Source organism: Lepus europaeus, chromosome 18, assembly GCF_033115175.1.
Source record: "Lepus europaeus isolate LE1 chromosome 18, mLepTim1.pri, whole genome shotgun sequence".
Taxonomy (NCBI): Eukaryota; Metazoa; Chordata; class Mammalia; order Lagomorpha; family Leporidae; genus Lepus; species Lepus europaeus.
In genome coordinates, this window is record NC_084844.1 from 34,176,972 (window position 1) to 34,195,578 (window position 18,607).

Genomic DNA, 18,607 nt, shown 5'->3' on the forward strand with positions numbered 1-18,607 from the left:
AAGGAGACTAAAATGCTACAGCTGGATGCATTGTGAAGGAGGAAAGGGAAAAACTATAACATATATTGAGACAATCGGGGCATCATGTCATGGTGTGTTTCCCTGACTGTGACTATAATTTTGCAGTGTCCATGTCCATGTTAGGAAACATAAACTACTGTAAGAGTGAAGTATCATGATATCTGCAACTATATTTTTAAAGATTTATTTATTTAAAAGGCAGAGCAACACACACACACACACACACAAAATCTTATCCTATTGTTCACTCCCCAAATGGTAGCAATGGCCAAGGTTGGGCCAGGCTGGCAAGCCAGGAACCCGGAACTCCATCTGGGTCTCCTGGGTCTCCTACATGGGTGGCAGGGCACCAACTGCTAGGGCCATCTTCAATTGTAATTGGCTAAATATTATCCCAATATCATTCTATCTTAATGCTGATTGACTAGATTAGCTAATTATTGAATTGGTAGAGGTAAAAAAAAAAAAAAACCTCTATAACCAACATACATGTTCATTTTAGTCTACATGGTAGTTTAAATTTAAGCAACTGCTTGAAAAATGGGTCACTTCACATGAAAATTAGGATTTCCACAGAACAAATTTCTTTGGTTCAAATAGGAACCAGCACAGATGCATCACCAATAATCCAAGCAAACAAGCAACTTTGTGTGTATATATATGAGTGTATGTAATTTTTATATTCTACAAGCAGTATCCTACTTTTCTCACTTTTACTATTTGCTTTATTTCTTTTAAAGATTTATTTATTTATTCATTTGAAAGGCAGAAGTAGAGAGGGAGAGAGAGAAATCTTCCATCCACTGGTTCTCTCAACCAGATGGCTGCAACAGCCAGAGCTGAGCCAGGCTGAGCAAGGAGAGGGGAGCGAAGAGCTTCATCCGGGTCTCCTACATGGGTGTAGGATCCCAAATACTTGAGCCTCCAGTGCTTTTTCCCAGGCCATTATCAGGGAACTGGTTGGGAAGTGGAGCAGCTAGGATTCAAACCTGCACTCATATGGGATGCTGGCATTGCAGACAGTGGCTTAACACACTGTGCCAGAATTCAGGCCCCTTTTGTTTTTTTAAACCATGTTATGGCATATGTTTTTATAACCATCCTTAAATTCTTTTCAAAGCAAGGCAATAAAAAGGAAGGAAGGGTGTTTTTCAATATAAATATGAAAAATGCTTTGGGGAATCATGATAGAATGAGCTTCTAAATGCAATGCTACCAACTGGAATCCCACAGAACCCAGCAAAAGGAATTTGGATGTCTCCTTACCATTTTGAAAAGAGGAAAAGTACAAGGATACTTTAAAAGGTTCATAGAGAGGCCAGCATTTTGGTGAAGCGGGTTAAGCCACTGCCGCCGGCAACATAGGTATCCCAGATGGGCACCTTTTCCTGTCCCAGCTGCTCCACTTCTGATCCAGCTCCCTGCTAATGCACCTAGGAAAAGCAGCCGAGGATGGCCCAATGTTTTGGCCCCTGCCACCCACGTGGGAGACCCAGAAGCAGCTCCTGGTTGCTAGCTTTGTGGCCACTTGAAGAGTGAATCACTGGATGGAAGATCTCCCTCTCTGTCTCTGCCTCTCTCTCTGTAATTCTGCCTTTCAAATAAAAAAAAAAAAATTCACAGAAAAGTTCATTCAATTGAGCAGTTATCCCAATAACTGGGCACAGTACTTAGTTTTTTTTTTTTGTTTTGTTTTTTGTTTTAACAGACAGAGTAGATAGTGAGAGAGAGACAGAGAGAAAGGTCTTCCTTTTTTGCCGTTGGTTCACCCTCCAATGGCCGCTGCAGCCGGCGCATCTCACTGATCTGAAGCTAGGAGCCAGGTGCTTCTCCTGGTCTCCCATGGCCTGGGAGAGGGGCAACCGGGATAGAATCCGGTGCCCCAACCGGGACTAGAACCCGGTGTGCCGGCGCCGCTAAGCAGAGGATTAGCCTGTTAAGCCATGGTGCCGGCCAGTACTTAATGTTTCTAATAAAGCAATGACAGTGGAACAAATCTTATCTTACTGAGTCCTCTGATCTGTTTGATATAGAAATTTGTTATCTTTCATTTTTGGAAGAGGTGTGATTATTTTTGATTGAAACAACAATCTAAGAATATCCTCGGCCGGCACCGTGGCTTAACAGGCTAATCCTCCTCCTTGCAGCGCCGGCACACCGGGTTCTAGTCCCGGTTGGGGCACCGGATTCTATCCCCATTGCCCCTCTTCCAGGCCAGCTCTCTGCTATGGCCCGGGAAGGCAGTGGAAGATGGCCCAAGTGCTTGGGCCCTGCACCCCCATGGGAGACCAGGAGAAGCACCTGGCTCCTGGCTTCGGATCAGCACAATGCGCTGGCCGCAGCGGCCATTGGAGGGTGAACCAACGGCAAAAAGGAAGACCTTTCTCTCTGTCTCTCTCTCTCTCTCTCACTATCCACTCTGCCTGTCAAAAAAAAAAAAAAAGATCTTTCTCTCTGTCTCTCTCTCACTGTCTAACTCTGCCTGTCAAATAAAAAATTAAAAAAAATTAAAAAAAAAAAAAAAGAATATCCTCAGACTGTGCTTTTCTACCCTGACAGACTTGATACTTGATGGGACTTCTAAAAGTTCTTGGAAAATGCATATTATTAAAAACCTGCGGGATTTCAAAAACATTTTGTACCAAGATAAATAAGTCTTTTAATTCCATTTTCCACAAAATTTTTGAAATAATCTCATATTCTCTTAAATATCTGCATGTGGTGATTACTATTTTAATTAGAAGGCTATTACATCACACACAATGGCTGAGCCCTGTGTCCTCCTGCTCCAGTCTTCACTGACTATGGGCTAGGTCAAGGGTCAGTCAAGCTACTGTTGTATTGGTTTGTTTTCAAACTACAATTTTTTAGGGCTCGGGAACTAAGGATGGTTTAAGACCTCTAAAGTTGAAAAATATCAAAAGAAGTGCAATAGTTTGCAACACATGACAATTAGAGCAACTTCACATTTCAGTGGCCATAAATAAAATTGTATTGGACACAGCGAAGCTTCTCTGTGTGGATATTGGCCATGGTTGCTTTGGTGCTAAGTGGTAGAGTTGAACAGTTATGACAGAGACCATATTACCTGCAAAGCTTAAATATTTACTACCTTGCCTGTTAGAAAGCTGTCTTCCATCGCTTCTCAGCCTTCTGGCTAAAATCAAATGTAGCATCTGTTCTTATCAGTTTAATATCTGATACAAAGCTGTCTTCCAGGGATTTCTGCACTGTTATCCTGGGAAAGCCTATCATTTGTCTTCTCTTAAGTCGGCCGATTGAAAGCTTAGACACATATAGTTTTCTCTGATGGAAAACATTGTCCTTCAGATTTCCAGTCTGATGCCATTCTATCCTCTTGTAGTGGACTATATTTTTTCCCCCCTCTGGGAGTTTTTAATTTTTGGAGTTCTAAAAGATAGCACGCCTCTGGCTTCTCACCATTTGCTGTGCCAGTCTGTGCCCTCACTCCATACCTCATAATGGTGCCTTAGAAAGTAGAGGAAATCAAGGACATTCTTCTCACAGCCAGGTGAAAGGATGCCAAATCTGTCAAAGTCAAGGAAAAATAAGGATAATGCGACACTTAAAGTGTGACACAGCAGATCTTTATATCTTAGCCAGAGAAACTGAAGCAGTCCGTATCCCTAAGTCTGGCAATGAAGAAGCTGAAAGGAACCAGACATACAGATCTGAATTCTACTAAAATTTCTTTCTTTTTTTTTTTTTAAATGATAGCATGACTCACTATGATTTTTAATGATGATACTCAGTGTGGACTGTTAAGGTTGGAAATTCAAGTCCTGCAGTTCTAAGAAATTGTTTATTTGATAAATAATAGTATATATAATATAATAATATATAACATGTTATATAATATATAATAAATAGTATTATATATAATATAGTAATATTATATATAAATAATATTATATTGTTTATTTGATAAATTCTCCATGTTCCCTCTTCTATCCTTCTAAAACTTTATCTTCCAACTGTTCTTCTGCACTTTCTTATTTCTGCTATTTGGATGCTGGTTGGAGTCCTGGCTGCTCTGCTTTTGATTTAGCTTCATGCTAATGAGCATAGGAAGGCAGAAGACAGCCTAAATACTTGGGCCCCAGCCTCCCATGTGGGAGGCCAGGCTAGAGTTCCTAGCTCTTGGATTAGATGTGGCTCAGTCACAGCCATTGTGGACATTTGGGGAGTGAACCAGCAGATGGAAGATAATTCTCTCTCTCTCTCACATACACACAAACACACAATCTCTCTCTCTCTGTCATCTCTGCCTTTCAAATAAACAAATATTTAAAAATAATAATAATTGGGAGGTCTGAGTGGGGAGATAGATATTATTGGCTTGGGGGCACCATAGTAAGCAAATTGGTCAAGGACTTGGCCATTTTGAGGGGAAGACCCCCGGATGGCAATATCTTTAGGTCCTTTTTCTTGGGACCTCCAATTTCTCTGGAGAGGACCCTCTTAGTGTCTGGCAGGCAGGGTGAGGTGGTAGTGGCTTAAGGCACTAAACCTAGTAGCCTGTGTTCTGCAGGCTGAGCTGAGGAAAGGGACTGAAAGCCTTACTCTTCCCTTCAAGGTCACTCTCCATTATGTGGGTGATGACACACATAGGACCAGACTGCCTGATGCTCCAGAATTCAGTGTCTCTAAGGTTCAGCTTCCCCAGAGCACAAATCTGACTGTCTCTACTGGAGAGGACATGAAGGTAAAACAGCTGCCTGGCTGCAAAGGCTGGAGGACAGAATCCAGAGGCCTACCCGATCCTTAAATGGCCTTCAATCAATCCCATTTTAACACTAACCCAATCTTCAAAGATATGAGGTGCTTTCGATTCCCTAATCTTCTCCAGAGTCCTGGGAATTGACTTCCTTCCTGTTGGCTTTCCTGCTCCTGACAGTTAAGTCTCAGCTTTCTTATGTTCTGCCAAGTCAGTTACTGCCCCTCCAACTGCTTTTCATTTTCCATAATTTAGCTGGCATCTAACATCTTTTACAGTTTCCACTCCCATCCTTTGCCCTATGGATTTATGCCTTTTTTATTCCTTTACTGCCTTTTTTATGATGTTTTAAAAGGGAGTGGAGCAGAAGTGTGCTAATAAATGTTTAATAAATATGCATATATACATTTATTACAAGTTTATTGACATAGTGATAATAACCAATTATAATAAATGATAATAAAATATTCAGTACTCTGTAAATTCCACATAACCAGTTAAGTCTCACAGCATGCTATTGTTCAGTTTTTTTTTTTTTTAAAGATGTATTTATTTATTTATTTGAAAGGCATAGTTACAGAGAGGCAGAGGCAGAGAGATTTTCAGTCCACTGGTTTACTCCCCAGTTGGCTGCACCGGCTGGAGCTGTGCTGATCCGGAGCCAGGAGCCAGGAGCTTCTTCTGAGTCTCCCACGCAGGTGCGGGGGCCCAAGGAATTGGGCCATATTCTACTGCTTTCCCGTGCCTTAGCAGAGAGCTGGATGGGAAGTGGAGCAGCCAGGACTTGACCCACCGCCCATACAGGATGCTAGCACTGCCGGCAGCAGCCTTGTCCTCTACACCACAATGCTGGCCCCTATTGTTCACAGATTATAGTTGTGATTTCCAAGCACATGTAGTCCTGATATGAATGTTGGTCAATTTTTTTGTTTTTCTGAAATAAAAGAAAGTGAAACACAAAGATTTATTTTGGCAACATGAGCAACTTCTTTGATGAATCCAAGAATAGTTTTCAAAGATAGAAATATTTTCTCAATTTTTTTGTGCTGCCACAATATGACTATAAACAAAACATAATTTTAAATTATAGCCACAAGGTTAATATTTTCTCCACATTTTTAAAGAGTATCTTCTTTTTTTGTATTTAATTTAATTACTTATGTGCAGGTGTTGTGAAGCAACCCAGTAAGCTGCCACTTGGAATTCCTGCAGCACCATCTGAGTGCTGGTTCGGATCCTAGCACCTCTACTTCAGCTTCCTACTAATGCATCCCAGGAACAGCAGATAATGGCCCTAGTAGCTGGGCCACTGCCACCTGTATGAGAGACCTGGATGGAGTTCCAGGCTCCTGGCTTCAGACTGGCCCAAGACCTGGCTGTTGTAGGCATTTGGGGAGTGAACCAGAGGATGAAAGATTCTCTCTCTCTCTCTCTCTCTCTCTCTCTCACCCCACCCCCACTGCCTTTCAAGCAGTTGAAAATAAACTTTCTAAAAATTAGATTATGTATTTGGGAGGCAGAGAGACAGAGAGAGGCAGACAGAAAAAGAGAGCTTGGGGTGGGTGCTGTGGTATAATAGGTTAAGCCATGACCTGCAGTGGCAGCAAGTGGGCACCAGTTTGTTCCACTTCTGATCCAGCTCTTTGCTGATGCACCTGGGAAAGCAGTGGAGGATAGACAAAGTCCTCAAGCCCCTGCACCCATGTGGGTGCAGATGAAGCTCCTCACTCCTGGCTTTAGCCTGGCCCAGCCCTGGCCATTGTGGCCATCTGGGGAGTGAACCAATGGATAGAAGATCCCACTCTTTCTGTCTCTCCTTCTCTCTCTCTGTAATGGTGCCTTTCAAATAAATAAATATTTAAAAAAATAGAAAAAGAGTTCCTATTCATTAATTCTTTTCCCAAATGCCACAAGAGCTGGAACTCTGCTAGGCCTGGACCAGGCTCAAACTGGGAGGTGGGATCTCAACCCTAGTCTCCTTGTGTGGATGGCAGGAGCCCGGTTACTGAGGCCATCACCACTGCCTCCCAAGGACCACATTACCAGGAAGCTGGAGTTAAGAGCCAAAGCTGGGTAGTACACCCAGGTACTCCAATTGGGGATCTGGAAGTCTTAATCAGTGTTCTAACCTCTAGGCCAAATGCCTAGCACCATCTGGATAGAAATAGAGACCACTGCAATGGGTCCTTGCGGTGGGGAGAGAGATTGGGCTCAACTAAAATGATGCAGGCAAGTGAGAATTTATAGCCAAGGAGCAGAGTAGTGGATGGAAAATTGTTTCCAAGATGAAACAGAGAGGTAAGGGGAATTCGGGCAAATTAGACCTTATAGGATTTTTGCCAAAGACAGGCTAGGATGATCAGATATCCCCTGGGAGATAGTGGAGGATGAGTAATTTGACAAGGTATCAAGCTTAGGGATAAACTAACTTCACAGAGTTCTTGGCTAAAACTTCTACTAGAGCGTGCATAAACAGGCATGGGAGAAGCTTCAGGAGCCTGACTAAATTGTGATCAAGCAGAGAATCTTTGTTAGAATTATTTCACCAAGTTTAACCAGAAGGTCCAACTTCTTTTCCTTTTATTTTGAAAGGCAGAGAGGCAGAGCTGGTTTACCCCCCAAATGCCCACAAAGCCGGGACTGGGCTAGGCTGAAGCATGAGCAGGGAGCTGAATCTGAAGCAGAGGAATCAGAACTCAACCAGACACTCAGACATGGGCATCTCAAGCAAGAACTTTTGAGTTTCTTTCAGAACACTATTTGCATAATTTAAGGATTGGTAAATACAGGAAAATGGAAGACAGAAGGCTGGCTCTCTGGGTCAGTTGGGTCCCTAACAGAAAGACATTAGGAGGAAAGGGAATAGAAAGAAAAGAGATGACAAGGGCCAGATAGAAGACAAGGAAATAGAAGTTGCCATGGAAATCAGTAGATTCCAGGGATCCCTACAGAGGTCATTGGTCTTTTCTGGGATGCTGTCTTAAATATCTGTATCCCACAAATGTTTTGTTTTGTGTCACTTTAAGTTAAATAATAAATCAATCCTGTAGACATCTCTTGTGCCTAATAATCCCTGTTTGGCCTACCTTCATTATTTCAGCAGGAAGAAAAAGTTATATAATAGAAGTAAAGCCGGCTATTTGTTGGTGTGTCGCTCAAACCTCTAAGTACAATTCAGAAAAGCATGCTGTTAATTTAGGGCCTGACAATTAACTGCAGTAGGATGCCCTGGAGAATCCTCACTTCTAGAAGAGCTATTGCTCCAGGCACTGTCACCCATTGCCATCAGGAGTGCCCTCTGCATGTCCAATGCACACTCTTGGAACCCAACCACTTGATCTTTACAACCCACAGCAGGGTGTGGGGCAGTTCCACAGCCAGTGCAGTCTGAGAGCTGAGCAAGCATAGAGCGGCATACCAAGTGCTGGAAGGTTTCTGAGTGAACAGAAGTGGAATGAATGTGGATTTTAACGGCTGATTGTTCCTATTCAAATGTAAGTTGGAAGGGAAAGAGGCCCAGGTCTTCTGACCATTTTCAGTTCTGCTACTGAATATCAAGTCTTTGTCTCTCTGGTAGCAACAGGGGAAACTAGCATAGCCCTGCCTGCCAGAGCAACTAGCTCTGACTGAATTCTCTGCAGAAAATGATTTAGATTAAGATATAAATATACTAGATAATGTTTCAAAATGCTCTGGAGATGGGGTGGGCATTTGGTGCAGCAGCTGAAGTAGCCTCTTGGATTGCCAGAGTCCCTGCTGCTCCACTACTGTTCCAGCTCCCTGCTAATATGCACCCTGGGAGGCAGCAGGCACAGCTTGAGTCCCCGGGTCTTTGCCACACATGTGAGAGACCCAAATGGAGATCCAGGCTCCTGACTTCAGCCTGGCCCAGCCCCGGTTGTTGTGAGCATTTGGGGAGTGAACCAGCAAATGGGAGATCTGTCTGTCTGTCTGTCTCTCTCTCTGCCTTTCAAATAAATACATTCTTTACGTGCTTTAAAACAATATTTTAAAATGCCTACAGCTTTGGATTTTGGGTAATAGTTATTTTATTATATATTGCCTATTTATTCTCTTGCACAACAGAATAGTAGAAAGAATACCATACTTAAAGACATAAAGATCTGGACTTTACACTTTATATAGATTATCTAATGCGCTAACCCCCAGCTTATTCTTGTGCAAAAATGGAAATAAAAATCCTCTTTGTCAGGGCAACTACCTTACAGGATAGTGAGGATTATTTGAGAAAATGTAGGTGAAGCTGCCTAATAGTAAAGAGGCTTTCAATAAATGGCTGATGCTTCCTGCTCGCACTCCCAGATCCACCTGTTGTAGAGGGTGCTCAGTAACTGTGTCTGGTATAGAAACTTTCTTTCAATAACTGACCATAACCCAGCTATAGCCATTTTCTGCCTTTTTTTATTTTTTATTTTTATTTTTATTTATTTATTTTTTTGACAGGCAGAGTGGGTAGTGAGAGAGAGAGAGAGAGAGAGAGACAGAAAGAAAGGTCTTCCTCTTTGCTGTTGGTTCACCCTCCAATGGCCGCTGCGGCCGGCGTATCATGCTGATCAGAAGCCAGAAGCCAGCTGCTTCTCCTGGTCTCCCATGCGGGTGCAGGGCCCAAGCACTTGGGTCATCCTCCACTGCCTTCCCGGGCCATAGCAGAGAGCTGGCATGGAAGAGGGGCAATGGGGATAGAATCCGGTGCCCCGACTGGGACTAGAACCCAGTGTGCCGGCGCCGCAAGGTGGAGGATTAGCCTGTTAAGCCACGGCGCCAGCCCATTTTCTGCCTTTTTAAATTTTCAATTGGCAAGAAGTAATTGTATATTTATACGGTAGAGTGTGGCATTTCAATACATGTACACACGTGTAATAGCCGTTTTCTCTGTTATAAAGAAAAGGAAATTTGACCTAATGAAAAAAAAAAAGCATCACAAGCAAAACAGACTTAGAGAACAGAAATATAATGCCAAAATCAAATTCTCTCCAGAGATAGCTTAAATCTAGGTTTACGTTTTCCACTGTATCAAGAGACTTCTGGCATGTAAGTTAGTGACCTATTCCTTAACCAAGGTGGTGGTTACAAGGGTATGTTACTCTAGGATAATTCATTGAACTATACATGTCAGGTTTGTGCAGTTTCTATTTGTTTGTATTATTCTTAAGTAAAAAAATAAAAATTTTTCTCTGCAGAAATCATGCCCAGGGTCAAACAACGAAGAAAGGTTAAAACTAGAGACAAGAGATCACTCAAAAAAAAAGAAGACTCTCTCTTCCAATCCAAACTACCTCCTTCTTCACTACCCTCACCAGAAAGGTAAGGTGTCATCTGGCACAGAGAAAACACTGGATCTTATCAGTTTAGGATAGATACCAGATTTAGCAAATAAAAATAAAGAAGGCCCAAACAAAAAAATTTTTAAAGATTTGTTTACTTATTTGAAAGTCAGAATTACAGAGCCGGAGAAAGTAGAGAGAGAGGGCCGGCGCCGTGGCTCAACAGGCTAATCCTCAGCCTTGCGGCACCGGCACACTGGGTTCTAGTCCCAGTCGGGGCACCGGATTCTATCCCCATTGCCCCTCTTCCAGGCCAGCTCTCTGCTATGGCCCGGGAAGGCAGTGGAGGATGGCCCAAGTGCTTGGGCCCTGCACCCCATGGGAGACCAGGAGAAGCACCTGGCTCCTGCCTTCAGATCAGCACAATGTGCCGGCTGCAGCGGCCATTGGAAGGTGAACCAATGGCAAAAAGGAAGACCTTTCTCTCTGTCTCTCTCTCTCTCTCACTATCCACTCTGCCTGTCAAAAAAAAAAAAAAAAAAAAGAAAAAGAAAAGAAAAAAGAGACTCAGTTCTAGAAATGGTAGGGTGCTGGTTTTCACAATAAGCTATACTTTATGTGCTTCTTTGTTGTTATAGCTGCTTTCACAAAACACTTTCTGGGTAGACACTGAGGTGCAGTAGCTTATAATGCCACTTAGGATGCCTGCATCCCGTATTGGAGTGCTGGTTCAAGCCCTGGCTACTCTGCTTCCAATCCAGCTCCCTGATAACGTAGCCAGGAAGCAGCATAGAATGGCGCATACAATGGGCTACATGGGAGCTCTGGATGTAGTTCTTGGCTTCCTGTTTCTGGTTTTGTACTGGCCCAACCCTGGCTATTGCAGGCATTTGGGGAGTAAACTAGAAAATTGAAGATCCCTCACTTTCCCTCCTCATCTACCTCACCCCATATCACTCTTCCTTTCGAGTAAATAAACTTAAAAAAAAAAAAAAACAAAACTGCTAACTAACCTTTTTGGTTTGGAATGAAGTGTTACCCAATTCCAGAATGTAAAATAAAGACAATTAAGAGTATTAAACACAGTTGTTATGATTTTCTCTTTTGATATAATCCATATATCTTATGCAATGTGTCTTTCTTCCTTCATGAGACCACAGGGCAGATTTTTTTTTTTTTTTTTTGAAAGGCAGAGTTACAGAGAGGCAGAGACAGAGAGAGAGAGAGAGAGAGATCTTCCATCCGCTAGTTTACTCCCCAAATGGCCACAAGGAACCAAGAGCTTTGGCAGATTGTGCAAGCAGGAGCCCAAGCACTTGAGCCATCCTCTGCTGCTTTCTCAGGCATATTAGCAGGGAGCTGGGTCAAAAATGGAGCAACCATACTCAAACCAGTGCCCAAATGGGATACCAGCACTACAGACAGCAGGTTAACATGCTGTGCTACAGTGCCGGCTCCATACAGTATTTTTAACTATGTTTTTCATTTCTGAATCCCTCATACCTGGAATATAGTAGTACTTTTTTTTTTTTCCTTTTTAGAAATTTATTTGTTTGTTTATTTGAAAGGCAGAATTACAGAGAGGCAGAGGGAGAAAGGAAGGGGAGGAGGGATTTCCATCCACTGGTTCACTCCTCAGATGGCCGCAATGGCTGGAGTTATGCCGATCCAAAGCCAGGAGCCAGGAGCCTCTTCCGGGTCTCCCACATAGGTGCAGGGGCCCAAGGACTTGGGCCATCTTCCATTGCTTTCCCAAGCTCTAACAGAGAGCTGGATCAGAAGTGGAGCAGCTTGGACTTGAACTGGCGCCCATATGGGATGCCAGCACTGCAGGAGGCTTTACCTGCTATACCACAGCTCCAGCCCTGGTACTTTTTTTTTTCTTAAGGTTATGTATTCATGTATTTGAAAGGCAGAATGAGAGAGAGCAGTCTTCTATCCACTGATTCACTCCCAAAATGCCTACAACAGCCAGGACTGGCCCAAGCAAAAGCCAGAAGCTAGGGACTCCATCTGGTCCCTCGCATGAGTGGCAGGAACCCAAGCATCTGGGCCATCATCTGCTGCCTCCTGGGTGCATTAGAAGGAAACTGGATCAGAAGCACAGAGTAGCTGGAACTCTGATATAGGAGTGGGTGCCCCAAGCCGTGGCTTAACATCACAACAACCATGTTATCACGGGTACTTGATAAGATATCTGTTCTATAAATAAAAACCTGAATTTTGACATCTGATGAAGGTTTTGGTGTTAGGGAGTCTCTGCTACTGAGTCAAACTATGAAAGCAGCCTCTTGCTTACTTAATGAGAGGATATTATTCTGACAGGGTTTTTTTTTTTTTTTTAATTTATTTATTTTGTTTGATTTTGTTTTTCCTACAGAACGGTTATTTCTTCAGCAGAAATCTCCCATAGCAGAAACTCGCTAAGATCATCCTGGAACTTCAGATTTCCCAAAGATGCAATAAAACTCTGGACAAATAGAGTGTGGTCTATATACAGCTGGTGCCACAACTGTGTAGTCCCGGTATGGGTTTGACATGCCTGTTCTCAGCAATATGGTTTTTCTATGCACTTAATGTTTGATGTTTGTATCTATATGTCCATACGCTCAGGTCAGCACAACACTCAGGCTGAGCTCAGATGAGATGAAATTATGGGGCAAGCTATTACTACCTTTGCTTCCATAAAACCCACATAAAACCACTTTTCTGATTCATTTTTTTTCTTGTGTTTATCATATTGTTCATAGGATTCAGGCTTGTTTATTTGTGAATTTCAGAGTTTAGAAGTATTGAAAGACATCATCTTTCCATCCCGTATCTGCCACCGAGAACTTTACAGTCTGAAACAGCAGTTTTGTGTTTTGGAAAGTGAATTATGCAAGCTCCAGGAAGCACTGAAGGTCAGTATTGTCACTTAAAAAACAAATGCAGAACCAGACAAGGGGAGACTTTATTTGAAAAGTTGGTCGCAGTAGGGAAAATGCTCTTTTCATAAGATCTGTAAGCACCTAAACATGAGGCACAATGAGATTTTCTTTTTTTAGTTAGGCGTAAACAAGCCTACAAAAAAGTGGCTGTTAGGGGAAGTGGAGTGAACAGGTGGGATGATCTGATGTGAGAGTTGGCCTTAGTTTTTCCTTGATGTCAGCTAGTTTTGTCCAGATTCGTCAGTCAGTGGCATCAAATAGTTCAGCTAATCACACATCAGACAAAAAAAAAAAAAAAATTAAGGGTCTGTTTCTGGCTTTGTCATGGATAAATGAGGGAGTCATCCATAAGTCTTTTGTAAGTGATATAGAGAAAGATGGTCTTTGTGGAAATCTGTTTCCTGAAACTTAAAAAGATGGGGGAATTTTTTAGCCATCCTTGTTTTTCAGGATCACAGGGCTCAGGACCAAGGCAGAGGATCAGAAAACATTTTTACCTGCTGTTTGTGAAATTTTACATAACTAGTCAGGCATAAAAATCAAACATTTATGCATGGTAAAAGATATGATAAGCCAAATCAAATAAAAGCTGGGGAAAATATTTGCTCAAATGCCAGGAAAATCATTAATTTTTTGAATATATAAAAACTCCTACAAATTAATAATTTTTAAAAAGACCAACAACTCAATAGTAAAATGGGAAAATAATAGGAAGTGTTTAAACACACCCACAAGAGTACAAACTGGTCATAAATACATGAGTAAAGGCTCATTTCATTTAAGAGTGAATCAGAATTGTGTGTGATACAAGGTACAAGACCTCAAATTAAACAAAATGAAAGTTCATTTCTCTCCCACCTGAAGACCTTGGAAGAAAGCGATCTAGAGCTGTCACAGGGATTTCACAGTCATCAGGCTCCTTCTGTCTTACTGCACCATCTGTAACATACTACCTTGAGGTCCAAGACAGTTGAGTGAGCTCCTGCATCATAGATTCATTTTAGGCAGCAGAAAGAAAGGAGATTTCCCTATAGTCACATGGAGAACTTACGTTTCATTATAACATGCAGCCCTAAGGAAACATGGGGAGTATAGTCCTTTATCTGGATTACAGGATGTCTAGCTAAAAATCAGTTCTCCTATTACTAACAAAAAAGGCAAAAATGTATATGGGTAGACATTTGGTAGTCTCTGCCACATACACAAAACAGATTCAAAATAAACCTCAATAGGTGGGGCCAGTGTTGTGACACAGCAAGTTAAGCCGCTGCTTGTAACATGGGCATCCTGCAATTCCCAGCTGCTCAGCTTCTAAATCAGCTCCCTGCTAACGCCCCTGGGAAGGCAGCAGATGACTGCCCAAGTTCTTGGGTCCTTACTACCCACATGGGAGACAAGGATGGAATTCCTGGCTCCTGGCTTCAGCCTGGCCAATATCTATTTGTTGTGGTCACTCAGGGAGGGAACCAGTAAATGGCTGATCTCTCTCTCTCTGTTGCTCTTTCAAATCAATTAATTTTTAAAAAATTCAGTGAGTAACATTTTAAGTTCAGACCAGCAAAACAAATAAACAAAAAACAAAAGGTTTGGAGAAATTGGTACACTCTTACATTGTTGAGAAAATCATAAATTGGTAAAATATATATGAGTTATAATTAGGTAATGTCTATGAAAATTTGAAAAATATATCTCATTGATCTAACAAAATTTTATACATATATACAAAGTTATTTATTGCTGTGAGATATGAAAAAACCCACTAAATGTCAAATAATATATTATTAAATAGTTAGCTATTCATACAATGGAATACTATATAACCCTTAAAAAATGAGGTAGTTCCATATGTACTAATAAGGTATGATCTTAAGAATACAAGAATAAATGAAACACAGAAATATATGCAGAATCATGTTTATAAAATGTTCCTATGTATGACTTCATATAAATATGTGTTTTGATCATACACAGAAAATGCTTAGATGAATGAACATACACACGTAAGTACTGATGTACCCATTAGTGCAAAGAATGCTGTTGAAGTGTCATTGGCTATCAGTCAGTAACCCAGTGGGAAACAAATAGCACACTCAAGATAATCTGAAGAGAATTAAATGGAGGAATTATTTATAAAAGCATGGACAGGATATAGAAAAATACAGCACCACCCCACCTGGCAAGGCAGCTCTCACCACCCCAGGCCTGGCACGGCAAAAGGCTAGGGAGTGTATCAGCACCTGGAGATCCTGGAGTGCTCTCTGGCAGGAGCTGAAATTTCCCTTGAGCCAGTCGGCCTGCAGCGTGCCTGACAAGACCCTTCTTCCCCTGCTCTGGTCTCCTGCTGCAAACCAGATGGCCAGGGAATCCTGCATTGTGATCTGTGTAGTAAAGCCCAAGAAGGCGTGGGTTCTAACAAGGGTGGGTGGAGGAGAAAAGAGAAAATGATTCACCCAATACACAAGAAATTGCTAACACTGTTTGCCTTTAGTGACGGACAGTGTATAGCTGGGGTCAGGGTGGGAAGAGACTGCTTTTTCACAGTACAGCCTTTTACATCTTCTGGATTTTGTGCCTCGCATTAACAAAATTAACTCCCGCATCCCACATGAGAATGTCTGGGTTCAATATCTGGCTCTGGCTCCTGACTCCAGATTCCTGCTAATGTGGTCCCTGGGAGGGGTAGTGATGGGTTAACTTGTAGTTGTGTCCCTGCCTCCAGCGTGGAAGATTGAAGACCTGGATTAATTTCCCAGCTCCCAGCTTTGGCCCAGCCCTGACCTGGCTATTGCAGGCACTTGAGTGAACCAGAGGATGAGAAATAAGTAAATGTGCAAGAAAATAATAAAGGAATTAGTTGTGTGTGATACAAGGTATCACAAATTAATGAGCCAGTTGAGATTTTAGTTCTAGAAGTAAATTCATTGTTGTTTTGAATTCCTGTAATTTTATAGCTTTCTTGTCAGCATTTTGCTGCTGGTGACTCTGCAGTGGTTCAAACAGACTTTAGAAAGAAAGCATTTAAAAGTATAGAATGTGCATTGTGTGTGTGTGTATAGTGATTCTATAAACCTTCCCTTTTTCCCCTCACCCCTGTAAACAAACTATTTTTTAAAGATATTATTTATTTATTTGAAAAACAGAATTACAGTGTCAGAGAGAGATCTTTCATCCACTGGTTCACTCCCCAAACGACCACAGTGGCTGGGGTTGGGCCAGACCAAAGCCAGGAGCCTGAACTCCATCCAGATCCTCCACGTGAGTAGCAGGGGCCCAAGTACTTGGGCTATCTGTCATTGCTTTCCCAGACACATTAGCAAGGCGCTGGATGGGAAATGAAGCAGCCAGAACTCCAACTGGTACTCATATGAGATAGCATTGCAGGTGGCAGCTAATGCACTGTGCCACAATACTATTCCCTACAAGCTCTGTCTTTCATGGATTTTCTACTATTTCAGCTCTCTTTATATTTTAACCGTGAATCACCCATCCAAATTATTTAAGGAGGTTAATTGATATAAAACTACAGAATGAAGCCCATGTTATCTCATTCCCTAAGAATGTTTTAGAAGGCTGTGTCAGCCAACTATTTTTATCTACAAGTGAGAGAATCTCAATACAACTATTTTTATCTACAAGTGAATCTCAATACAACTAGTTGGTTTAAGCCCTTATAACTGATTAAGTCTAGGGTATAGCTGGATCCAGAGGCTCAAATGATATTGTCAGAATCCTGGCTCTGCCCCCTTATTTTGGTCATGCCTTCTTTTGTATAAGTTTCTTCTCATGGATTCTGCCCCAGTGGTAGGCACATGGTTGCTGGCAGCCTCAGATTGTTATTTTCATTCCAGAAGAGCCTCAGCAGAGGGAATCTATCCTGGGTTCTGTAGCCAGTCCTTCAGCGGCTGTCCCACACCAATCATGTGGACTGAGGGAGGGCAGAGATTGTTCTCCACAGGTGGGCTGACCCCTGCACTCTGCATTGCCCCAGCTCCATGTTAGGTTTGATGTCTCCCTGGCTCCTGGTTATGCAGGGCCAACAGAAGACACTGATGATGAACTCTGTGTTCTTTGTGTGGAGTCATTTCTCCAACAATGGTTGTTGCCTCACTGGTCCCTATTCCCACCTTAATACAAGGGTACACTTAAATTTATAAAATATATTTTCCATGAACTTTTGGAATACCCCTTTAGACATAGATTTCAAATTTTTTTCCACCAAAATAAGCTTATCCTTTAATTCCATCTGCTAAGATCTTTCATGGTGTCCCCTCAGACATTCTTCTGGTTTCTTGAGTCTCTCGGTACACCTGGTTCCAGACTTGTGGGTTTACCACCTCTGCTTTGTCTCTCCAGCCTCAGGGTGCTAGTAGCTTCCTATTGTGAATCCCTGGCCTGCCTCACAGTCCCCTTCCATTGCATGTATAACCAGTTTCCTTTATCATATTCCCCCTCTTCTAAATACTTCAAATGATTTTTATTTTTTTGACTCATGCATTCAGTTAAAAAAAAAAAAACTCTAAATATCTACAACAAACTCCCCTAAAGACCCTGTTCTCAGCCTTGTGTGCTTGGTCTGGAGAGAAGCTTTTGGGATTCTACCTCAAGAGGAGCTAGCCAGGGCTGGGCATTGTGGGAAATGCTGCCACCTGCAATGCCAGCGGCATCAATATAAGTGCTAGTTCATGTCCAGGCTGCTTCACTTTCAACCCAGCCCACTGCTGATGATCGGGGAAAAACAGCAGAAGATGGACCAAGTATTTGGACTACTTCTACCCAAATGGAAGACCTGGGTGAAGCTCCTGGCTTCTGCCTGGCCCAGTCCTTGGCCATTGTAGCCATCAGGGGTGGTGAAGTAGTGGATGGAAGATCACTCTGTCTATCCCTCTCTCTCTGTAACTCTGACTTTCAAATAAAATAAAACTCTTAAAAAAAAAATTAAAAAGATGAACTAACCAAGAGAGGAAAAGGCAAGTCATTTCACTCCTCTGGTCCTCAATTTCTGCATCTGTAGTAAAATGGGGACAATGTCATTTGTAGGGAGTAGATGAATGGTGACTTCCAAAAAGTCACATTTAAATTCACTTATAGGAATCTGTATACATTACCTTATTTGGGGAAAAAAGGGTCTCTGCAAGTGTGGTTAAGTTAAGGATTTTGAGATGAAACCAAGGAAAGCTGACAGGTTTCAGAAGCTGGGAAAAGCAAGGAATGGCTTCTTCCCTAGAGCTTTGGGAGAAGCACAGCCCAGCAGACACCTTGATGTGGGACCCTGAGCCTCCAGCTCTGTGAGAAAATAAATTTGGAGCATTTAAAACCTTTGTTAGGGCAGCCACGGGGTCATGGTGTTTTCCTGGGGCTGCTGTAGTCACCACCGCCTGGATGAGCCACCCAAGCGCCTTAGCCCCTCTCTCCCCCTTCTCTATTCTTCTGTTACAAATGTGACCAAGCCCTCCAGTATATCTCCCTATTTCACGTACTCTGGGTGGTTTTATTGTTTTATTGTCTCACAGTTGAGGTGAGAAGTATGAGAGGCAGGCACCGGCTGGGCTGGCTCTTCCAGGCCTGTCCCCTTTGGCTAGCAGATGGCCACCTTCCTGCTGTGTCCTCACCTGGTCTGTTCTCTCTGCAGACCT

At 42.4% G+C, this 18,607-nt stretch overlaps 1 protein-coding gene and 1 pseudogene across 4 annotated transcripts in view; both read left to right on the forward strand.

The window, feature by feature from the left end:
- The window catches only part of PRR11 (proline rich 11), a 30,964-nt gene that overhangs the window by 2,353 nt on the left and 10,004 nt on the right, over positions 1 to 18,607 (forward strand). For 2 of the 4 annotated variants that reach the window (XM_062175378.1, XM_062175379.1), the window contains exons 2-5: positions 4,619 to 4,747; positions 9,961 to 10,084; positions 12,425 to 12,569; positions 12,825 to 12,947. In XM_062175378.1, coding sequence (XP_062031362.1) covers positions 9,966 to 10,084; positions 12,425 to 12,569; positions 12,825 to 12,947 — 387 coding nt within the window. In that variant the 5' untranslated portion in view covers positions 4,619 to 4,747; positions 9,961 to 9,965. The remainder of the gene's footprint in view (positions 1 to 4,618; positions 4,748 to 9,960; positions 10,085 to 12,424; positions 12,570 to 12,824; positions 12,948 to 18,607) is intronic. The other 2 variants (XM_062175376.1, XM_062175377.1) reach the window with 1 other exon arrangement.
- Positions 3,159 to 3,371, forward strand: LOC133747437 (U2 spliceosomal RNA; annotated as a pseudogene).